Raw genomic sequence first — 23,743 nt, forward strand, 5'->3', positions numbered from 1 at the left:
ACGGTATGAACATGCATAACATATTCGACTCGTTTACGACCTAACTACTTAGGGGTGGGGTGTATGAAACGTCTATCCAGAGAATCATTCGGAAGGCTGAAAAAAAAGGCTGAAGGGAGAAAAAGTGATGCGTACTTTTGAGATATGCCACTTGTCAACATCTAGAGCGAATAACCAATTTCAACCCCTTCTTCTTTTTTTGCCACTGTTTTCAGCACTGCTCTGCTTTCATGAAGCCTGCTTCTGCCTATGTACCACTACCTTATGCGTCTCCTATTTGTCAAGCTGCTGCTCAAGGTGCACCAACTCACCTCGGGGCTCAGCTATCGACGTTGTGGAGCGTGCTGTTTTCCCTTAAGCCCCTTTTCCTCCCATGGTGTACACCTTAACCAATAGCCGATTGAAAAAGGCAGCAAACAGGAAAGAAGGTTGAATGGGATGGACTTTTTTCTCCTTCTTTTTCTTTTTCTTCTTGTTTTTTACAAAGGTTCCTTTAACGCATTGATAATGTTACAACGGCTTTTTTCTTCCCATGTTTACTATCACCGCCTTAAGGCTGTAGGTTTGATGTCATAGTGCAGATTTTATCCCCAACTCCGAGCGCCACAGTTAGCCATCTGTAATGTGGCGCAGTTTTGCGGCGGCTGCCGACGAGGAACAGCACTGGAAACACGTATCCTGATATAAGCAAGGATCAAACCCAACAGACCGCAACTCCGAGGTCTGTTCCTCTACTTCTCTTCGCAAGGCTGACTGGACCACAGAGTCAGTCGCGTTGGTTCTTCTTCTTGCTCTGTCTTTCTTCGTCTTTCTTCGTCTTCGTCTTGTCCATCTTGTACCTATGTTTTGTCATCTGCTGAGTAATACGTTACATAAGGGTCACATGCTCATGCCAAGTGTTATAAAAGCTTAACGCGATGACTTGCTTACATAAGATGAAAGCTTCAACGCGACTTTTTCAACTTCGCTCAAAGGCAACAATAGAGTCGACAGCGAAGGCAGCGACAGGGAAGGGAATGCTGAATCAAGGACGCTGCTCTTCTTTGTATTGATCAAAGGCCATGCTACTGTGTTGCTTCTTTTAGTTCTTTTACCTCCTCTCCCCTTCTGAACGCTCGACGCCAGCCTCCTCCGTCCTTCAAACTGCCTCTACTCCGGACCAACCTTCCAAGTTACTACAACCTTCACAAGTCGACAGAACAGAGCTCACTCCATTGATATCGTGCAATATTCTACATTTTCTTTTTTTGATACACGATCGTACACATCAGTCGTCACCATGGCTGTCGAATACGGCAAGAAGACTAATGCAGAGCTGATTGAGATCCTCAAGTCGCGCGGCCTCAGTCACACGGGAAAGAAGGCAGATATGGTTGCGCGGCTTCAGGAAGCAGATAAAGCCGCTGCTGCTGCTTCGGTGCCCGCTCCAGCTGAAGACGTTATCGATTGGGACGACGATGCCGCAGAGACCGCTCCAGCAGCACCCGCAGCTCCCAAACCAGCTCCAGCGGCTCCAGCAGCTGTTCCAGAGCAAAAGCCAGCTACCCAGCCAGCTACCGCGCAAAAGGCGAATGCTGCAAAACCAGAGGAGAAGACTGAAACTGCGACTGCAGCAGCGACTGCCACTGGCGCCTCAGAAGCAAAGCCTACTGACGAACAACAAAAGACAAACGGCACAGATGAGAAGGCTGCTACCGAAGAGAAGAAGACCGCAGAGAAACCTGCCGTCGACTATAGCAGAGGTCTTGCAACCACAGACGTTGATTCTGAGCTTGCGAAACGTAAAGCCCGTGCTGCGAAGTTTGGAGCTGTCGACGAACCTGCTGTCGCGACGGAGGCTGAAAAAGCACTTGCCAGAGCCAAGAGGTTCGGCACCGCGAGCGATGAACCGGCCAAAATAAAAGGGTTGGACGAAGCTTTGCCCACCCGGAAGCGAGGACGAGGTGATGATGGAGACAGCGGCCGGGGAAAGCGTAGGAACTTCCACGGACGGGGAAGAGGAAGAGGCGGCCCACGCAGGAGTGGTCGCAGCGAGGCCAACAACAATAACAGCAGCAGCAAAGCCAAGGTCAGTGAGGCAGACCGTATTGCCATGGAGAAGAGAAAGGAGCGTTTTGCTGCGAAATAAACAGGAAATTCTTTGGCTCTTTGATCTCCTTTTTCATCTATCTCGGCTTCTCGCCCATCGACCGTCATTCGTTTGCTTCGTGCACTATGAGTTATCGCTCATCACTGCGCCCGGGGCTATTTTTCTACCTCTCTCCTACGTCAAAAACCATCCTCTTCTTACTATATGACTGGTATCGCTTTTATTATTTTCTCTTCGTGTGTGTCTTTCCATATTTACCTGGCTTAGGAGTTTGTTGGAACGAAGTCTGATCTTTCATATTTTCCTCCTTTTATTGTCTATTGCTCTCTTGCGTCTGGTATTAACACATGTATATCAAAACGAAAATATCAAATCAACTTTTTTCATCTCTCCGAGGTCGGACAAGTGATGTGCATCCAGTGCAAGAAGGCTGAATATCATGATGAGGTGATCAAAAAATGTACAGAGTACAACAACACCAGAAGTAGCAACAACCACGAACATCTACGGAGTACTCGGCAGCAAACGCAGATCAGCAACAGCGTCAGTCGAACCTGCGCGTCTACAGATAGTCACAGGGACAATGACCGAGGTGAGTGAGCTAGAAGGACTGTCGAATTAGTTTATCGCTCCTCAATGCTTTGTTTTTCTCCCCTCAAAACGAGGTATCGGCCGCATGAAGGAGCGCCTGTTTCTCTGATATCATCGATCACCAGGTACAAACCAGACGAACAGTCGATTGGCGCAGGCCGGCCAGTATACACAACATTGCGAGCTGAGGTCTGCATGAAATCCAGGGGCCTGGCCCTGCAGAAAGGAGCCAGTCGAAGGATTATACGAAACAGACGGAGTGTTGGGGACAGTCGCCTCTCAGCCACAAAAGCAGCCCTATAACGAGATACATGTTATACACGAAATGAATGCACGTAATTCGTGCTATCAGCATTGGTTCAGGGACGAGAGAATCTCTCCTGCTTTGGCTCCCACTAGTTGCTGTGATCTGCCTGGCTTGTGTTATACGACGCTCCAACGGTGGCAAAGGAAGCAGGCAGAGAAAGGCGAAGGTACTTCGTCTACGCTTATGCACCATGTGGGAACCTCCATGAAGGACAAGAATAGTTAACTTCCTGCTTGCTTCTTCGAACAGGGATGGGAGCTGTCAGTGGGCGAATCACGCAGCAAACCTGTGCCTTTTCGATGTGACTGGATGTGCCTCTGGCCAGTGAGCCGCGCCGTCTCTCGGTATCAACCTGCAGAGTCTTCCTCGCATTATCTACTTCCAGCTCTTTGCTCCGTTCCAGGGCTGGCTCTAGAATATGCATCACGTCCTTCTTCCCAGTCGCACGGGCAGGTACTGAACCATACAGATACATGGGCGTCAGTGCTATTTGATATCGAACGAGAGATTCTCCACCAGCACATGAGGGGGACGTCTCTCTCTCTCTCTCTCTCACTCCACAGTCTCTTCTTCGCCATGGCTCGCTCGGCATTGGACGTGACAGGAGTTAGCGCCCACAGTGACTCCGTGCATGGAGCAAATCACCACTCGCGGGTCGGCCAAGGGGTTGAGGAGGCCTTTTCTTTGAAAATCTCTATGCCGCGATGGAGATGGCTCGGCGCTTCCGCAGGTCCCCATGCTGCTAATCAGCGAGTCAAGATCTTTGGAAGCTCGTTAAGTACTTCGACTATTTATTTTTTTTTACTCCGTACTGGGTCAGTTACTCTCATCTACGGCACGGGAACGGTACCCACGGATGGCCCTGGAAGTCTCCATGAAATGGACCGTGGAACGGATCCCTCAGATCAAAAGGCTATCCTGTCAACTTGGGCCTTTCACCCCGTATCACAGACCGGGGATGCTGTGACGGTCTCTGCATCGATATGTCATCTCTCAAGGGGCATCGACGGATTTTTGCACCAAATAGTTATCTATAGCAATTAATATTATCAGACTGGAGCAGTACGATCTGACAGCCAGCCTAGCAGAATCGGCATTGTTGAACAAGTTTTACGATTCGGCCCGGCAACTGAACTTGAAGCTAGCATCAGGCCAGCCAGCCTGAATATACTTCTCGAGGACGGGAATAGCACCATCGTCGACACAGCAATGCTACATTCTGAGTGGTCTCCTACGAGTGGAGATATCATGCATGACCTGGGTCTCGATACTTATCCATGCGAATCCTGTCTCCTCTCGCCTGCAAGCGCCCATTCGACTCCATCCGCAGCGTCGTCTCTCGTCTCTCCATCGTCAGCCTGTTACCTGCCTCCATCGCCGTCTAACTGGAGAGAAGGGAAACGTGCGATCGTCAGCGAGTCGGGGGGCTTTGCTTATCATCCCTTTCCCTATCACCCTGGCCCCCTGGACATCTTCTCGGGACTTTTTCTTCTTCTTTCTTCGTCGCCTTAAAATGCGCCGCTGTCCGCGATGTCCATGTCCATGTCGACTTGCCTTGCTTATCTCTCTCTCTTCCCTCCTTCCCCTGGCAAACTCCTTGCAGGCTTTGACATTTTTCTTCCCTTACTACGAAGAGTCATAACCTTTACAGACAAGAGGAAGACAGGCCCTTATCCCGCCTTGTCGACGTGGCCGCAACGGCCGTTTAGCCACAGCTGCCGTCGCTGTGCGCGCTAAGCGGCCCCGCCGACTTTGTGTGGCGGAGTGGATGCAAGCAAGCAAGCAGAGCCTTACTTGACACTTACTACAGCTAGTTATACATCGACCTGGCCGTACATTTCCCGTCACTCTCTCGAGTCTGACAGCGGACCTTGTCCAGAACTGTGCCATCGCGTTTAGCTTTTCTTTTCTTTTCCTTGCATGGCTATCATTTGTGCCCGAGAAAAAAGCTGTCCGATGATTAATATTCTTCCAAGGTTCTGTCGCTTCACTTTCTGTGTTTTTTACTTCTCAAACTATCTGTATATTTAATCCAGCTTACCCCGGCTTCTGGTTCAACTATTTTGCCTCTATTCCCCGAGCTTCGAGCTGTGTTGATACCACCTGGCTTGCTAATCGGTCAGGCTACCGGTCTTGCTCTACTATTTGGAATACAGTTGCTTGCCAGCCAACTATTTCCTCGTACACCAATGTGAGTACGCCTTCATGGTGGCGACCTCTGCTCATGATACATTTTCATTCCCGTGTCCCCCACTAACTCAAGAGACAGACACCAACCTTTAGCCGTCACTAAATGTGGCATACGATATGGTTATAAGTCGTTCTGAGCCGGCTATTGATTTGGAAAGCAGGTTTCAAGGCCTGCCCATGGTATCGGAGACACCCACATCATGGTATCACGAGTAGCCGTACAGACAGTCACCCAGACTCAGACACATCCACATATTAGAGGATCAACAATTGGGATAATGATGTCTTCTTCAAGGATACCCATACCGCCAGCTGGGGGTTCATCTGGACAGGGAAGACCCAAGCAGAGCACCCCCAAGCCTTCATCAATTCCCCGAAGCAGGCGGGATTCATCGGCATCAGAGTCAGAAGAGTATAGTAGGCTGAGGATGGTGAGGTCGAATTCCTCAAAGAAATCATCCAGGGAAAACATCACATCTACTGGGACGTCAAAGCAGCCTTCATACTCCTTCATGCCGACATCAAGGTACTATGCTGCACCTCCAAGCAATGCGCCTCCTCCTAACATACCAGCCGATACACAGCAACAAACAACATCATCCATATCTTCCTGGAAATTTAGTCGACCATCATTACCTGAATCACGACCACGAAATGTTCTCCGGAGAAAGGCACCGTCAATAGAGCAGTATGCGGAGAGGAACAGAGCAAGGTTACAAACCTCGACATCCGAGAAGATTGAGATGGACCTGCCCCATATTGAAATACAAAATAAGGTTGAACCGGATTTTAGGGAAACAGCGCCAACCAGACCATCACCACAACCAGTTGAAAATGCCCCTGTTCGACCACAGTATTCCACTCCAACCCCTTCCTCTCAAGCACCTCCAACAGAGGCCACATCCTCGACATCAGGGTCACAGTCTCACATCCCAAAGGAGTTCGTCGGCCTATCGACGTCGATAAATACTTCGAATCTGCCCCCTCCAACCCCTAACTTTACAGGCGGAAGCAGCCCTTCAACCAGGTACACTGACTCCCCTGGTATGTGGAGTAGAGGATCAACTCCAACGTCACTTTCATCCTACTCTCCCGGTATAGTACATCCAATCCACGGCTCACGGCTTAAGCAACCCAGCCCAACAATCTTTAGGAATCAAAGGTCCCGTCCAAACCTGACGGCTCTGTCGTCATTTGATGAAACTAAGAGAACGTGTACTCCCACAACCCGACTCCCTCGACGATCCCAGACCGAGCCTATTGCTCAACCTCCTGGCCTTGGAGTGAGGGACACCAGGCACCAAGCGGAATGGCAATCGGCAGGTGTCCTCCCTGGCGATATAAAACCCAGTCCTGAGAACAGAAAGGAGGACGTTTCTACTCCAAAGCTCGAAGAACCTCCTTTGCTTTTAGATTTGGGAGCAACTACCGGCCTTTCTCCAAGCAGGCCCAGCCGCAAGGGAACAGAGCCGCTGAAACTGGAATCATCTCCCGTGATTTGGAGTAACCTTGCCTCTTCGAGGCTTCCCACCCACAAACGCAGAGGATCAGCAAGCTCTAATACCCGCTCTAAATCACCAGCTATACCTTCAGCGATTGTAAATGCATCTACGGAGTCACTTCAGTCTAGGAGTTCATCAAAAATATCTGCCTTTTCTCCATCAGTCGGCTTAGCTGATTCCAATACCCGGCCACAGCTACGATCTATAACTCCCAAAGGAAATCACCTCAGGAAAACATCACTCTCAGGGAAAGAGCCAAAAGTGTCTAATAATACGACGGAGGTTAAGGATCCAAAACAACAGCAACCCCCTACCACCGGTGGTCCAAGGCGACTTGGCTTTTTCCCAAAAAAATCAAAGACGGTTCCAGAAATTACTCAATCTGCACTTAGTGAAAGCCGGTCACGCAGAGGACCTTCCGCAGGGACTGGGCACGAAGGTTATGGCAAATACGCTCAACGAGGAAGAAGAACCAGCGTCGGAAGCACCACATCCAGAGCAAGATCAATCAGCGCTAGTAGATCAGTTGGGAACAACAGTGTCAGTAGCAGCCATATGGGACACGAAATTGATGATTTCCTTCTCGATCGCTTGGAGCCAGTCATCATTAATGGCGGTGGGCTGGATGGCTCAGCTTTGACTCGTACACAGAGCGGACAGAGCGAGAACCATCTAAGTGTTATTTCCACTACTGAATCGAAAGCTCCTCCATCTACACTGGTTCAGAGTCCGGAGCCAATAAGCTCCCCTCTGCAATCCTCCCTTCTAGATCCCGGGACAACTCTACATCCGGAAGTGAAACATCGTCGTTCATTCCGGAATTCGAAGCTATTTGGGGGTCAGAAAACAACAAGTAACTATCTGTCAGTGTCTCAACTTCGACCATCGGCATCCAGGCGGCCGTCTGATGCCAGCATCGATAGCCGTGCTGAATTGGGTTATCATGATACCCCTAATTCATCCTCGCCGCCTGATTCTAAGCCAAATAAGGAACCGAAGAAGAAGAAGTCTGAGAAGTCAGGACGATGGAACTTCTTCCAGCGCAGCAACCCGAACCTTCGTGAGAAAAAGGCAAAGGATGAGCTGGAGCTAACTCCAGGGATGCCCGCTGCTATAACTCAGGCTCCAGTTTCTAGAGCCGTTGCTCATTATGCCATCCTTGATAATGAACAGATTGACTCTGATTCTTTGGAGGATATACTAGCGCGGGTGGAAGAATCACCACCAACTGAGGAAGAAATCGAAGCGACGACTGGACTCGGATTGAGGACGAAGCATGGCCATTCTGTCTTATTGCCGGAGCCACCAGCAGGGCTACTTAACAGTGTCTCTGAGAGACGCCCATCATCGCCCAAAGTGTTTTTTAATAAGGAAGTGTTGCCTACTATCTCACCACCAAAGAGCGATCGACCCAGCCGCTTGGCTTCCGTTGGTAGAATACCTCCAGTCATTCCGAGTGCCAGGAATCAACATAAACCGTCTCTTCAATCATTTTCACGCCCATTTAGTGTTGGGCAGGGCCCTTCCCTGACAGTGACGGCCGCAGCTGTGGCATCTAATCATCCACCTTTGGTTGAAGCCATACCGAATCGATTTGCCTTGTACCCACCCTCGCAAGAGGAGTTCCTTACTTTTAGTCCAAGAAAGGGCTCTGAGGTTTCTGTATCCTCTGAGAGTGCAGATGGCAGAAGTCTGGCAGCCGTCACTGCTGTTCTCCCATTTCCGGGGTCAAAACTGACAGACGACGAAATATGGCAAGAATATGACGATTTTCTAGACAAAGTGACATCGCCGCAAACCCCTGAGGATGGCCTTCTGCATACACCCCGATCTTTCAACTTGGCTACTAGGGCCTCCAAAGCTTTACAGGAGGGGTTGAGTGGAATGAATGACACTTCTCCCCCAATTTCGCCTTTACAGTGTCCGGAAATCATAACACCCCAAATACCAGACCACAACTCGATTCATCTAAGCCGTTCTATGATTCTCTCCGCCCTACATTCATCCATCACACCCTCGGAGCCAATCTCTCTCGGTGATCTCATTTCAACGTATGCTGGGAGCAAAAGTTCCTCCACTGACTTCACTGACGTCAATAACCCTTATGCTTCCCTGGGAGAGGAGCTGCAGAATGACACCAATGCAGCAAAGCATGCTCCTAAAGAAAACTCTCCCCCAACAACAGAAAAGGACCAGATTCAGGTAGATCCTATGGCTCAAGCAAATGTCCGTTCGGGCTCATTGATGACAAGCCGCTGGCTTTCCTTCGGCCGTGTTCTATTCAGCCCAGCCAAAAACCACATGCAACCTCAAGATCAAGCCCGCATCCTGGTTATTGATGGGTTAGGCAACGATGACTGGTCATTTTACTGCGCCTTGACTTATCCTTCCGCAGTGGTATACAACCTTACTCCAAATGTGCCTCCTCAGTCCACATCCAGCAACCCAGCAGCATGGGATCCACCATCAAATCATCGTACTATCCATCGATCTGGTATCAAAACTCCGTTCCCATTTCCGAAGGGATTTTTCACTGTTGCCGTCATGCGCTTCCCGGCTGCTTGCTCTGAAGCGGCGTATGATACCGTTGTCTCCGAATGTTATCGTGTCCTACGCCCTGGCGGATACCTAGAGCTCAGCGTCATGGACCTGGATATGGTTAATATGGGAACTCACACTCGAAAAGCAGTTCGAATGTTAAAAGAACGGATATACACGACCGATTCTAGCATATGCCTAAAGCCGGCCAGCGACAACATCCAGAGGCTGCTTGGAAAGCGTGGATTCGCCAATTTAAATCGATGCATGGTTGTCGTCCCAGTTGCTGGTACCATTGTGCAATCATCGGATACATCGAGCTCAAACCAATCCGTTGCAAACTTGCCCCCACAATATAGCAGCTCTAATATCCCGCAACGGGCAGATAGCTTGTCCAACAAAAAACATACACGTGCCCCTTCTGACGATGTGAATATGTCCCTCGGTGATCTCCTATCGGACCCTTCACCCTCGCCCTCAAACGACGAATCGATTGCTAAGATGGTTGCAAAAGTCGCCCGATGGTGGCACACACGGTGCTACGAACTAGCTGTTTTCAATGACCAGAATAAGGACATCTGGACCGACAAGATGCTTCTTCGAGAATGCAGACGGCGAGGCACTGGGTTCAGACTCCTGATTGCATATGCCCAGAAACCCAGTGAAGTCACCAGAAGAACTGCGAGCGTCTAATTATTTTATATCCCCCTCATGACAAGTTTCCGTTTTACCTCCTTAACGTCGATACCCGGTACTCTCCAATCCCGCAACTTATTTGTGAGTTGTTTATCTGTTTTCCAATGAATCTAACGACATTTACGACCCATATACCATAACGGCATTTATGCTCCACATTATTATTTATTCTCGTTTCTCTCATATCCCTGCATATTTCATGAACATCAGCGCATCATGATAAACTTAATGGGCAACCTCATCTATATCTGTTTTATTTTATTTTATTTTTTTATTTTGAGGTTTAGCAATCTCACGGCCGTTTTATGATGTCTGGCCGCCATTTCTTGTTTATGCCATATTAGCGATTTGTTTCTTTCTTTATATACCAAGGGGTTTTGTGGCATATATATCTCCTATTCTTTGCAGGTTATTAGCGGCTGGCCGGAACTAGTACCTAGGTATCTACTTAATATACTGATGCCCTGCAAGAGGGACAGCGTTGTTTAAATTTCTATGTTAGCTCTGTACATTTTAATTACGGTGTCTATACTAAACCCATAAAACGCTCTTGGATGAGATTTCCAGTGCACCCACAAAGTTGATGTTATATTAATGGGGATATTGCACCGTAACTACCTTGGATAGGGGATAATAACCAGTGATATCTTCTTACGCTGATATATTGTTACACTCGTCTAAGCTCGACACCTGGCCCCTCCCTTCTTTCTCGAGCAGTGTAGTAAAAAAGCAAAAACATAATCATTCAATCATTTTCGATCAGTATTGTCCTTAGCCATAAACCCAGTATTGCGCAGTATAACCAACTTGAAAGTCAGAGACCTTTCCGTCACATGTTGCAGGGCTAGTTCCTTCTTGTGTTTCAACTCGAAAAACAACCTACACGGATTACGCCAATGTCAGCCACAACCACAGGCCCTTAGTTCGCAGTGGAGTATATACACGTCCGCTTTACACAAAAAGGAAGGAAGGGACATACCTCCATACCCGATCCCTCCACTTTATTCAATCTTAACCAGGAGACATCGGAGTTACTGGGAGCTGGGACGTTTGCTACCACAGATACGTAGGCTTTGTCTGAGCCGCCACGAGTCGTCAGGTCAAAAAAGGGCCTCCCTCCGGTAAAGTAATGCTGGCCGAGCTTAGGTAATTTCAAAAAGTCTTCCAATACCCATTTTGCCGATGCGTTCGAAGTGTGTAAAGAGATATAACTGAGAATGTCCATAATTCGAAAGTTCATATTAACAAGGCATGAGCCATCGTAAAGGGTCGCAACAGCACCAATGTGTACGGGTTTGGTAACGCCGCCAGCGCAGGTGTAGTTTTGGGTGCCAACGCCGAATGTAACATATTTAAGTTGAAGACTTGCTTCAGGGCCCGGTAATTCTGGTGGGTGGCCTATCTTTGGAAGCTGCTTGGTTGAGATGTCACAGCCTGGTCTTTGCCGTAGCGGGTTGAGTTCATTAAACACAAGCGGTAAATCGGCTGGCTGTGGTTTATTGCGTATAGCCGCACCTTCAGTCACAAGAGCGGCGGCCAGGAGAGGCAAAAGGAGGCGGAGGATATGCATATTGTAAAGACAAATATTCAGCTACTCGGGCAATTGAAACTGGAAAGGAACAAATAGGTAGGTAAGCTGTAAAACGAAAAATATGGATGCAGAGAGAGGGGAAGAATAATGTTAAATAGTAAATTTCTCATATAAGAATCTTTGGTGGATACAGACTGCTTGCGAGTGAAAGTAACAGCTTAAGCCCCAACGCCATCAGTCAAACTCGTTCCGTTTTTAGTCACAAAAAAATAAGCTTCCCATGTGCCTGAAGTCTGAAGGAATGCAATAGTAACCGGCTGGGTACGTAAGTGGGACCATTCAAGGGTATCGATTTGATGACTTCTGCCTAAATAGGATGTATTGAATCCTATTTAGAAAGTTGCCCAAGGATCTGGAGGCCAAAGAGTACCGGGAACTTCCATACTTAGTATAGGAGGAGCGCTAGCAGGCGGAGATAATCCTTTTTTAGCTGGGGAATGCATGGTTATATCGTGTATATTTTTGGGGGCGAGAACTTCCTCAATATTAAGTTCTACGCCTAAGTAAAAAAAAAAGGATTGTTAGGCCTGTTTCCATCTATAGATGATGATATGTGATATCTATCAGCAGAGTCGCCGGTCCAAAGCGTTTTACCATAAGTTCCATCAGCAGCAAAAAGGAGTACCTCTAGAAACGCACATGGACATAAATATGGCAGTGCAGCTAAGGCCGGTACAATGAATGTTTTCGAGCTATGCAACCCATGGATCGGTATCAAAGACTTTGCAATTCCGCGGAGAGGCCACCTCTAGGTATCTCGTATACAAAAAGTGGCCAAGTCAAACGAAATCTCGCTTGATATAGATTGAGCAGCCTTGTCCCATGGTCTGGAACAAGCTCTGTATATCTATCTAGTGGATATAAACATCAACCACGATTGGAAAGTTAGCGGGATGTTGGGGGCCTTTAGTCGGCATTACGGCAGAGGTTCTCGAAATGCGAGTTTTTATGCCGTCAAATCTGCAAGTCATTCATTAAACGTGGATGTTTTGAGATTTGGGGGCCAAAAAGAAACGAGAAGCCAAGTCAGACTCAATGTTCTTATTTACGATTTCCTCTTTGGGTCAAGCGCCAAAACCCAATCACGTGCTAGACTGTTATTAATCCATTAGTCATCATGAATGATTACTCAGCCGCAACGACGCCCAAAAAGATTTCTCGAAGGCAGATTTGAGACGAGCAGCTTTGAAGAACGTTGCGATACCAGCAATAGCCCCATCACGCTCCTTTTCCCAGTGCCGTAAGACTGATTCGACAGGCTCATATCATCTATGGTCACCTCTAACCCCGTTTGATTGTCCTCATTCCCTCGGATCTGAGAAATAGTGCCCATCGCCACGATGGCTGACGGTAAGTCCTCGAGCATTCATGCACCTAAATTGTCGCGTACGTCGCCTAACATGGGTCTGATTTTAGCAGAGATCGAGTCCATTAAACGTCTCCAGGCGGAGCGGAATGGCAAAAAAGGTTCAAAAACCTTTGACATGTCAAACCAGCGCACTGACGTATCGACCAAGGCATCACTCACCGAAAGCTTCGATACCACCTTGTACGATCGCGCGGACGCCGATAAATATGCAGGTTACAACACGTCTATTGCGATAGATGGCGAAGATGAGGACATGGCTGATGATGATGGCCAGAATGGCCATCGACTGGTGGGACAATATACTGCGACGTCTGATCAGATGAAGGAGTTTGCTACTGGGAAAGGTGTTGAGGAAGAAGACATCCTTCTAGCACGCGAAAAAACATCTAGGATTTCAGAGAGGGAAACCGATTATCAGAAACGACGGTTTGATCGAGCCCTTTCCCCTACACGAGCAGACCCTTTTGCTGCAGACGGTCAAGCAAATGGAGAGGCGGAGGGTGCAAGCTATCGGGATATTATGGCGCTTCGGGAACTTGAGAAAGAGGAAGAACGTGTCAAGAAACTGATAAAGGATAAGCAGGCCGGTGAGGGTGCGAATGGGTCAGTTGAGCACGAGGCTACCCTGAAGCTAGAAGAAGCTAGCGGGGATAACGAGAATGACGAGTCTGCCGCTGCCCCAACGAGGAAGAGGAAAAAAAGATGGGATGTATCTTCAGAAGAAGTTGCCAAGCCCAGTGAGCCTGAGTCTACTGAGGTAAAACCTAAGCGGTCGAGGTGGGATCAGACTCCTGCGCCTGGAGGTCAGCCAGAGGCTCCTAAGCGTAGGTCCAGGTGGGATCAAGCGCCAACACTCACAGCTGCAACGCCGGTCGGGAATCAAGGACTTGCAACTCCTGTGCCTCAGGCTTCTGGGCCCGTTGCTGTTCCTACTTTCGGATCTGATATATCTGCCCGCAATGCGCCGTTATCGGATGAGGAACTAGATATGATGCTTCCTTCAGAGGGTTATAAGATTTTGGAGCCACCGCCAGGATACGCCCCAATTCGAACTCCGGCTCGTAAGCTTATGGCTACGCCTGCCCCAATGCAAAGCGCCAGCGGTATAGGAGGATTTATGATGCAAGAACCTGAAAGTGCCCGCTCGATGGGAAAGCAACTTCCAACTGAGATCCCAGGTGTTGGTGACCTGCAGTTCTTTAAGGCTGAAGATATGACATATTTCGGGAAGCTTGTGGATGGTGCAGACGAAAATTCAATGTCTGTTGAGGATCTAAAGGAAAGAAAAATAATGAGGCTATTGCTGAAAGTCAAGAATGGAACACCTCCAATGCGAAAAACAGCACTGCGTCAACTCACTGATAATGCAAGACAATTTGGAGCCGGGCCGCTCTTTAACCAAATTCTACCACTCCTCATGGAGAAATCGCTCGAGGACCAGGAGCGGCATTTGCTTGTGAAGGTCATTGACCGTATCCTTTACAAACTTGACGACCTTGTTCGACCCTACGTTCATAAGATTTTGGTCGTCATCGAACCGCTGCTCATCGACCAGGATTACTATGCTCGAGTGGAAGGTCGTGAGATTATTTCTAACCTAAGTAAGGCAGCTGGTCTTGCACATATGATCAGTACCATGCGTCCTGATATTGACCATGTTGACGAATATGTACGAAACACCACTGCCAGAGCCTTTGCTGTTGTCGCTTCTGCCCTGGGTATACCCGCTCTTCTGCCGTTCCTAAGAGCTGTTTGCCGAAGCAAGAAATCCTGGCAGGCTAGGCATACCGGTGTGAAAATTGTACAGCAAATCCCCATCCTTATGGGCTGTGCTATTCTGCCTCATCTCCAAGGCCTTGTTGACTGCATTGGAGACAATCTTAGTGATGAACAAGCTAAGGTAAGGACGGTAACTAGTTTGGCTATAGCCGCGCTTGCCGAAGCTGCCAATCCATATGGTATTGAAAGTTTCCAGGACATCCTAGGCCCGCTCTGGATGGGGGCAAGGAAGCAGCGAGGCAAAGGTCTAGCTGGGTTCCTTAAGGCTGTTGGCTATATTATCCCTCTAATGGATGAGGAGGGTGCAAATTACTTCACCAGCCAAATTATGGAAATTGTTCTCCGAGAGTTTTCGTCGCCAGATGAAGAGATGAAAAAGGTAGTCTTAAAAGTTGTTTCGCAATGTGCAGGCACAGATGGCGTTACGGCAGTTTACCTTAAGGAGCACGTACTCCAAGATTTCTTCAAAAGTTTCTGGGTTCGGCGTATGGCCCTAGATAAGAGAAACTATCGACAGGTTGTAGAGACAACAGTGGATCTAGGCCAGAAAGTTGGTGCTGGCGAAATTCTTGAAAGGATTGTTAATAACCTCAAGGACGAGAGTGAGGCATACCGTAAGATGACTATCGAAACGGTAGAGAAAGTTATTGCCTCCCTTGGTGCAGCAGACGTCGGAGAGAGACTCGAAGAAAGATTGATTGATGGTGTTTTGTTTGCATTCCAAGAACAGAGCGTCGAGGATATAGTGATCCTCAACGGGTTTGGGACTGTTGTCAATGCTCTTGGTTCTCGTTGTAAGCCATATTTGCCTCAGATTGTTAGTACAATTCTATGGCGGCTTAACAACAAGTCCGCTACCGTACGACAGCAGGCAGCAGATTTGATTTCGCGAATCGCAATGGTTATGAAACAGTGTGGTGAAGATGCCCTAATGGGAAAGCTGGGGACTTTCCTTTACGAATATCTCGGCGAAGAATACCCAGAGGTTCTCGGATCTATACTAGGCGCATTGCGTTCTATTGTCACGGTTGTTGGTATCAACCAAATGCAACCACCGATTCGCGACCTACTTCCACGACTCACACCAATCCTACGAAATCGTCATGAAAAAGTGCAGGAAAATACCATAGATCTCGTTGGTCGTATAGCTGATCGTGGTCCTGAATCCGTTAACGCCCGAGAATGGATGCGAATCTGCTTCGAACTGCTTGACATGTTGAAAGCTCATAAGAAGGGCATTCGACGAGCTGCTAACAATACTTTCGGTTTCATTGCCAAGGCTATTGGACCACAAGATGTCCTGGCGACTCTTCTTAACAACTTGCGTGTCCAAGAACGTCAGTCTCGTGTCTGTACTGCGGTTGCGATTGGTATTGTGGCTGAGACTTGTGCTCCCTTTACTGTTCTTCCCGCGCTTATGAACGAATATCGCGTCCCCGAGTTAAACGTGCAAAACGGCGTGCTCAAGGCCATGTCTTTCCTCTTTGAGTATATCGGTGAAATGGCGAAAGATTATGTTTACGCTGTGACACCGCTTCTTGAAGACGCTTTGATTGACCGAGACCAGGTCCATCGTCAAACTGCAGCAAGTGTAGTAAAACATATTGCTTTGGGCGTGGTTGGACTAGGATGCGAAGACGCAATGGTCCACCTTCTTAACCTTCTATACCCCAACCTATTCGAAACTAGTCCCCACGTTATTGACAGAATTATCGAAGCCATTGAAGCTATCCGAATGGCTGTTGGAACGGGCATCGTTATGAACTATGTCTGGGCCGGCCTGTTTCATCCAGCACGAAAAGTACGCACCCCTTACTGGAGGCTGTATAACGATGCATATGTTCAAGGCGCAGACTCAATGATTCCTTACTATCCTACAATCGAGGAGGATGGGCTAGGAAGATGTGAATTAGGCATTATCTTGTAATTGTGGGTAATCCAGGAGTTTGGATTTGGTTCTACGGCGCAAATTTCATTTTATAGTCGCGTTAGTGCATCCTGTGGTTTTATCATTTGATTTGAGCGCTGCCTTCAACTTGCCGATGTATTTATAAAATAATTACTAGCAATCAGTATATCAATATTACTTTCATCTAAGTCCTCAGTCTTCGAATTAAGTTCTCCCAATAACGCTGGTAGGAACTTGAAAGTCTGCACGCTTCGCTCAATTATATAATATCCTTCGAACGAGTGTCCAAATGTCCTACACCCCTGAAGATCAGTTATGACGCAGACTTTGCAAAACTTCCTTGCTCCATCCCCGCCTTGATCATCCTGTCTCCGTTCAAAATCGCTGTAGTACATATAACAATATTCCGGCGTCCAGACTCTTGCTGGGCAATAAATCGCAATGCAGCAATTTCAGTGAATGTTATGCCACCCAAGAAGAATACAAAAACTGTCTTAGCCCCTCCAGACCCCGTTAAAGTCTGACGAGCACGGGCAGCCTTTTCATCACCCTTCGGAACTATATTGAAACTTGGCCCTCGGGCACTCTTCACAATGTCTTCAAACCCTAGCCAGCCCGGAGTCGTTGATGCCGCACTGGCGGCGGCAGCAGCAGCTTGCGGTGAAGGGTTGCCTTTCACAAGTGCCTGGACATATGGCTTCTGTAACACACATTGAACAAGCCGAACACTTAAAGGAGCGTACCCGCTGTAAACGTAGGATATATCATTTGGGTTTTGCTCATCAACTTCATCCACAATCAGGCGGAGTGACTTGCGGAGCGTATTGTAATTCGTTTTCGTACCTGCAGCACTATTTGAACCACCCGGGAGTAAAATGCCGCTCGAGGAAACTTTGGGTTGTAAAAGCTCCATCTTTTCTAGGTTGCTTAAAGTCAGAAGGTGCTGGTAGCCATATCCCTGGAGAATTTGTTTCTTGAAGTTATCCAAGTCTCGGGGCCGAAGGCCGCCGTTGATACAGGATTCAATGCATAACAACCTTAAAACGGTGGTAATTGGAACATCACGAGCGATTAGTTCTTCAATAGTATCATATTGGGATGTGGAATCTGCACCCGCGGCGATGTTCTGCTGTACTCCCAGGTTCCGGCGGAATGTATCTGACCGAGTATGACGCATGATTTCTTCGGCAAGGTTGGTGTGAATCTTTAAGCTACTGTGCTCTGCTTGGTAGGCAGGTAGTTTGTTGACAAATTCACGTAGCTCCGAGGTCGATTTAGCTCCATGTCGGCTGTCGTAGTCACTCTCGAGCCTCCTTGCAACTTTGTTTAGTATTCCACCAACAATTGCGAAATTTGCATCACGAAGCTGAGAAAATAGTTGGTCTGATGAATCAATTTGAACCTTTCTCTTCAGGCTTTGCTTAGACGTGCTCGAAGCGTTGGACGAGGCTTGAGGGGCGGCAGATCCAATTATTGAGGTATCAACTTCCGTGTGGTTGTGGTTGATCCCGAAAAGTTCGTCCACAAGCCCCTCATAAGTCAGCTGCGTCATGAGAACCGTAGCAAAATCTACATCCCTATCGATTATGATTAGGCTCTCAATCGTGTTGCTCGCCATGAGCTTGCCTCCCGAGCCACCCAAACCGCCCTCAGCATCTAATTCTCTCCTCATTCGGAGCAATTGATCGACAACTTTTCGAGCATTGTCTCCTTTACCGACAATTCGAGGGAAATATCCATGTCGTAATTGGATTTGCATCAAGGCTTTGGCTGTGAGATGAATTGGTTGGGGGTTATGATCCTTATCAACTTGTAAGTAGAGGGCCTCTTTGGAAAAAGTATATACGTAGAGCATACCAGGTATAAATCACTGAATGCATCTGGCAGCTCAAGAGAAAGAACGTCATTTTCAAGGGGGAGAAAATACAAAGGAAAGTCTGCAATATTGACGTCTCCTATAATGCCTTCTTCTTCCAATATTTGATTAGACACCAGAGTGCGTCTGGGTACCCAAAAGACAGAGAACTCATGTTCAATGTTGGACTCATTTTTCTGCAGCTTTTTTATTTGATCTACGCAGATAGATGAATATGTTAGTTGAAAAGACGTGGCATTCAATCAGTTATCAATTAAGGGAAGAAAGAATGCAATGAAGTGCGCTGTACAAATATCAATCTAGGGAGCATAAATAACCATGTAGAGTATAGATATTTTCTACCTGGCCTCTGTTCTCACCCATGAAAAGGAGATTTAGATATAGTAGGATAATATAAAATTGCAAGTACGTACCAGCAGCAGATTGTACATGGCTTGGCTTCTCTGCATGGATCAGGAATATAACATTCCGTTGAGAGGAATCAACATTCGCATTCTCAAGTAAGAATACTCGATCTACCCCATATTCCTGGAGTACGGAAAACTTCACAAAGAGGCCCACAGGCCCGGCCAGGTCTTTGCTGACCACAAGATTCTTCTTCCCGCGAACCTAACAGTATATTGTCAGGCATAAAAGGTTCAGTCACGTCAAAGAGCCTGTGAACTCACCCCTTCTAGGAGGCCAAGGAGGTCTCTCCTAGCTTTCTCCTTGAGATATTCTGCCTCGCTCCCAGGATGAGGGGCCATTTTCAGGACCTAGTTGATTGAAACAGTGACGGAAGCCCGGAATAGGTGCCCCTTGACAACGGCAAATTCATTGCCCCAGCATGCGTACGTACTCTGTTTGTCCGTCGTGAAGTGGCTTATGGGGTGAATGATGCCTGGGAAGACGTTGTAGTCGTTAGCTGGTTGCTCTTTCGGGTTTAGCTCATGGAGAACGCCAACTCCGCCACAGATCAGTCACGTGAAGAGCCGCAGTCGGCCTAACGCTGATGCTTTTTAAGGCAGCCAGACTCAGACACTTGAGACACGGACAACGTCAGCTTAACGGCAGCATTTAGGGGCTTCACTCTGCCCTTTACGACTTGATATCTTACCCCGAGATTACTCGAGGAGCCCATTTCAAGTGATTGTTGAAATTTCCTTACACCGACATTCGGCCTGCCCATAGACATCGACTGTTGCCTTCGATCCCTACTTACTTACCGCTACACTCCCCGCGCCCCCTTTTACAGCCAGCTTCAGCCGCCATGAAGAAGTTTGGTTTCGGCAAACGAAACGACGATGGCGGGGATGACAGTAACAGATCAGCTCTTTTTGGCTCACGGTCAAAGAACAAGAGCCCTGCACCATCAAATAACCCATACGCTCAACCACCACCTTCGACTGACCCTTACTCTGGATCGCGGCCTCAGGGGTATGGCGGGATGAGCCAGCCAGGGAACCACCAATCTAGCCCGGCATACGGCGGACCTCCATCCAACAACGGATATGCACCAGCAAGACAAGGAAACCAAGGTAGCTATGGACAGGATAGATACGGCGGGGCTCCTTCAGCGAACACTGGTGGTTACGGTGGCCTAGGGAGAGTTGACCCGAATGACCCAGGCATGAAGGACGGAAACAGGGATGCTCTTTTTGGAAACGCAGCAAGTCGATACCAAGAGCGACAGCCGAGCAGTGCACCTCCTCCATATGCTGAACAGCCGGCCGGTGGCCCGAGTGGCCCTACGTATGGCAAATACCAAGACCGGCAGCTTACCGCGGAGGAAGAGGAGGAGGAAGACGTCCAGGCCATAAAGCAAGACATCCGCTTTATGAAACAGCAGGACGTGTCGTCAACCCGGAACGCACTGAGATTGGCCGCAGAAGCTGAAGAAAGCGGGAGAGCGACCCTTGCTCGCCTTGGTGCTCAGGGTGAACGAATCCATAACACGGAGAAGAATCTCGACCTGGCTGCGAACCAGAACCGAATTGCGGAGGAGAAGGCCAGGGAGCTGAAGAAGGTGAACGGAAGTATGTTTGCCATGCATATTTCGAACCCCTTCACTAGCGAACAACGTCGTCGTGCTCGAGACCAGGCCATCATTGATCGCCATCAGGAAGAACGGCTGCAACGTGAGGAGACTCGGCTTGCTGCTTTCCGCACGGAACAGAGAATGGACCAGACCTTCAAGGAAATCTCCAAGAAGGGTGAAACCGGGCCGAAAAAGACCAACCTTGCCGAGCGTTCAAAATACCAGTTTGAACAGGATAGCGAGGACGATGAGATGGAGAATGAAATCGAATCGAACTTGGATGCTCTGCATGGTGCTGCCACCCGATTGAATGCACTTGCTAAGGCTACCGGAAGGGAGATCGACGAGCAAGACCCACACATCAAGCGTATTATTGGAAAGGTATCTATTTCACCGCGCTTCTATCCTTATCTCTTCCAGTAACATGGATTCGGAATTAGCTAACGTCTTTCTTTCCATAGAGCGACTTTGTGGACGATCAAATCCACATGAACAGATCACGGCTGGACCGTATTCGCTAGAAAGGTTTAGACGCTGTTGCCGTTTACACCACCACCTTTGCATGCATGCTACTTTAGCCAGCATTTTGCACATAAAGCACCATTTAAAGAGCAATAGCAACCTATGCCCGGAATCACGCGGGCATCTTCCGGCTTCTATCATTCGCTTTCCCTCTTCGCCAGATATAGTTCGCTGTTTAATTAGTATCCCTTATGCCGTGTCATTTTGTTTATACGTCACCTCATTTATTGAAATGGGCTTGACTTGAGAGTTGGTCGAATAGGTTCAGCGCATGACCATTTAGTTACATGAAGTAGAACAATCCAATATGAAAAGGATGTTTCAATCATGGTTGACTTGTAAGGGTAATTTAGCACGCCAGTAATTCAGTATAAGTACAGATATACCGGCAATTAAGCACTGGTATAACGGTATACAGGTCATCAAGAGAACGCAGCACTGGTACCGAGGCATCTGTGGCAGCATTCCCAAGCATAAAATGTTCATGTGAGCAGGGCCTAGATATCCCACTAATCAAGCGGTAAGCCGATAAGGAAGCATCCTATACGGGAACCGATATCCGTTAGGTAATGCTTAGATAGTAGTGGAAACGGTTGATAAGGGCCAGGAGCATAGCCATGCACAAGTGTTGACGACACACATTCTTGCATTCGTCAACCTTTCAACTAAAATGTCTAATTAGTAGTTCAGGAGCTACTTACTTTCCAAGCTTTGTAAAAAAGAGAAGCTCTGCCTGCGCAAAGCTTCTCCTGGCCTTGTCTCGCGTTTCCGATATCGGTTGCAGTGTGATCTCCCTCAATCATGATCAAGCACGGTCGATGGGGATGCCGTCAACGGGGCGGCAGCAAATGAGCGATCGAATGATCAAGGGTATCATTGAAACGACAGCTAAGAGCAGCTCTATATGGCTGTGGGCATGTGCACCGGACCTGTACCTGTAACCAAAGCCCGCAACGAGGCCCTCGAAGCCCCTTAAATTACCCGCCAGGTCTCAAGTGGCCCAAAAGGGGAAAGTCGATGCCGCTTTTCTGGTCTCGGCTTTTTGGTTTGGCGCGTTTTGCCGACTCCCGACCGCAGGGATGACTAAGCAGAGTGTTCACCCATCGACGCTTGTTCTTCTGCGATGGACAGCCCGAATCGAAACGCCTTAGGATGTCGATTTTTCTTTTTTCTGGTATTTTGACGAGTTTCGCGGGTTGGTTATCTCGTTTATCTGTCGGTGTGCCTTGTTGTTGGGACGGCATTCGCGTTGGCTTTTTTTTGACGTTGCGGCCCGTCAGCCGTCCTGGAGGGAACGTTTCTTTGCAGGCGAACCCTGGCGTAGCAAAGCGTAATGGAATAATACATATCTCCCTCCCCACTTTGCAACTTTGACAGAGAGGGGAGAGAGAGAGAGAGCAAAAGACGAGAGACAGGTCTCGTCTGGGATTGCTATGTCCATGGCACTTGGCCTCTCGCCTTTTCGAACGTGTAATTGATGCCTGGTGTAGGTTCAGCGGAACGAGACAAGGTCAATGAAACATTGTCTAGAGACGTAATAACTAGCTATGACAATAATATTAGTGATGATATCAACAAGGTCAACGGCCTGAGGAAAGAAAAGGCAATATGATGTCGGTGAGCTGGCCGCTGGCGAGACGCAAGACTCGACCGAGTGCCTGAGGGTATTTTATGGCGCGGCTGGCATATAATAACTAATTGCATGGGAGGTTTCGCTTGGCAGGGTGGCATACGCAGCCTGATGAGGATCTCTAAGAGGTCAGTCAGCAGGTCAGTGACGACGAAGCATGGGGAGCGAGGTATCAGGAAGGGAGGACCTACCATTGATCGTACCCCGTGTTTATAGTAGCGACAAGAGCGAAGAGAGATAGAGAGACATTAAAGGAGGCAGAATTTTGCGTAACGTGGTTGTTCATTAAATGCTAGATAGCCGAATCCAATAAGATACTCAAGGCATCTTAACTGTACGGAGCGATACTGATAGACATGGGAGAAAATATGCATATGACGCTCCGTTCTAGCGCAGGCCAAACAAGTGTAGGGTAGAAGAGAAGATAAACTCGACGAAGGGCAGGGTATAATGAATTCATCGTAGAAGTATCAGAGAGTTAGGGGAAAATCCGAATATCCCAGGGTTGACAAAAAATTTGAAAAAGCAAAAATGAAAATGAAAAAGACCTGAAAGTAGGAAAAGACAGGATGAAATCGTAAAGATGAAAAAGAGTAACTCCTTCTATCACAGATCACGAATGGAGAGGAAAGAGAAAAAAGGAAAAGGAAAAGCGACGGAAACAAACAATAGCGTTCACAACTCGGAGTGCTAATGTATGATAAAAGCAGCCTGAATAAATACCCTCCCTCCTGCCGGTTCGAGGATCGCGCCCCTATTGCCCCGTATGTATAATTCAGTGCACCGCCGTGAGGTAGATGAGGGATGAAAAGAAGGACATGAAAAGAAGAACGAAAATGTGAGGACGACATAGAAAGAAAACAAGATGCTCCTGTCGAATGGGTATCAGATAAGAGTTGTTGTTCCCAAGGGGCCAAAGGCGAGGAACTTGTAAAAAAAAAAAGGAGGAACGGAAAAGATGGGCAACGAAGCTGGAACCTAGTATACAAGGTATCGGAAGGATCTCGATGGTGTTGAAGTTCAGCCAAGAATAGAGGATGAATAGAGTAAGAGGATAAAGGCGTGATCGTAGGGTTAAGGTAAAAAAAGTATGCCGTGGGTATATTGATCGAGCGTTGTCGTGAAACAGGGATGTAG

At 48.0% G+C, this 23,743-nt stretch overlaps 8 protein-coding genes across 8 annotated transcripts in view; 5 read left to right on the top strand and 3 right to left on the bottom strand.

The window, feature by feature from the left end:
• Nucleotides 1-100, top strand: part of MGYG_06145 (hypothetical protein) — a gene marked incomplete at both ends in the record, with an annotated part of 2,820 nt that extends 2,720 nt beyond the window's left edge. Inside the window, one exon of the mRNA XM_003171556.1 lies at nt 81-100. Within this exon, the coding sequence (XP_003171604.1) occupies nt 81-100 (20 nt within the window). The remainder of the gene's footprint in view (nt 1-80) is intronic.
• A 1,179-nt stretch (nt 101-1,279) lies between these two features.
• Nucleotides 1,280-2,128, top strand: MGYG_06146 (hypothetical protein; the record flags this gene model as incomplete). Its single annotated transcript, XM_003171557.1, has 1 exon — nt 1,280-2,128. The coding sequence occupies one exon, from the start codon at nt 1,280-1,282 to the stop codon at nt 2,126-2,128; it is 849 nt and encodes a 282-aa protein (XP_003171605.1).
• A 1,040-nt stretch (nt 2,129-3,168) lies between these two features.
• Nucleotides 3,169-3,565, bottom strand: MGYG_06147 (hypothetical protein; the record flags this gene model as incomplete). The annotated part of the gene is made up of 2 exons (XM_003171558.1): nt 3,169-3,443; nt 3,544-3,565. The coding sequence occupies 2 exons, from the start codon at nt 3,563-3,565 to the stop codon at nt 3,169-3,171; spliced, it is 297 nt and encodes a 98-aa protein (XP_003171606.1).
• Nucleotides 3,566-5,377: 1,812 nt separating this feature from the next.
• Nucleotides 5,378-9,910, top strand: MGYG_06148 (hypothetical protein; the record flags this gene model as incomplete). The annotated part of the gene is made up of 1 exon (XM_003171559.1): nt 5,378-9,910. The coding sequence occupies one exon, from the start codon at nt 5,378-5,380 to the stop codon at nt 9,908-9,910; it is 4,533 nt and encodes a 1,510-aa protein (XP_003171607.1).
• A 774-nt stretch (nt 9,911-10,684) lies between these two features.
• On the bottom strand, nt 10,685-11,483 carry MGYG_06149 (hypothetical protein; the record flags this gene model as incomplete). Its single annotated transcript, XM_003171560.1, has 2 exons — nt 10,685-10,792; nt 10,893-11,483. 2 exons carry the CDS (start codon nt 11,481-11,483, stop codon nt 10,685-10,687), a joined length of 699 nt encoding a protein of 232 aa, XP_003171608.1.
• A 1,361-nt stretch (nt 11,484-12,844) lies between these two features.
• On the top strand, nt 12,845-16,579 carry MGYG_06150 (U2 snRNP component prp10; the record flags this gene model as incomplete). Its single annotated transcript, XM_003171561.1, has 1 exon — nt 12,845-16,579. The coding sequence occupies one exon, from the start codon at nt 12,845-12,847 to the stop codon at nt 16,577-16,579; it is 3,735 nt and encodes a 1,244-aa protein (XP_003171609.1).
• Nucleotides 16,580-16,874: 295 nt separating this feature from the next.
• MGYG_06151 (vacuolar protein sorting-associated protein 33A) lies at nt 16,875-19,183 on the bottom strand (the record flags this gene model as incomplete). The annotated part of the gene is made up of 4 exons (XM_003171562.1): nt 16,875-18,362; nt 18,419-18,633; nt 18,851-19,046; nt 19,106-19,183. 4 exons carry the CDS (start codon nt 19,181-19,183, stop codon nt 16,875-16,877), a joined length of 1,977 nt encoding a protein of 658 aa, XP_003171610.1.
• Nucleotides 19,184-19,686: 503 nt separating this feature from the next.
• On the top strand, nt 19,687-20,975 carry MGYG_06152 (transporter sec9; the record flags this gene model as incomplete). The annotated part of the gene is made up of 2 exons (XM_003171563.1): nt 19,687-20,835; nt 20,916-20,975. 2 exons carry the CDS (start codon nt 19,687-19,689, stop codon nt 20,973-20,975), a joined length of 1,209 nt encoding a protein of 402 aa, XP_003171611.1.
• Between the last annotated feature and the right edge of the window lie 2,768 nt (nt 20,976-23,743).

Source organism: Nannizzia gypsea, genomic scaffold, assembly GCF_000150975.2.
Source record: "Nannizzia gypsea CBS 118893 supercont1.5 genomic scaffold, whole genome shotgun sequence".
Lineage (NCBI taxonomy): Eukaryota > Fungi > Ascomycota > Eurotiomycetes > Onygenales > Arthrodermataceae > Nannizzia > Nannizzia gypsea.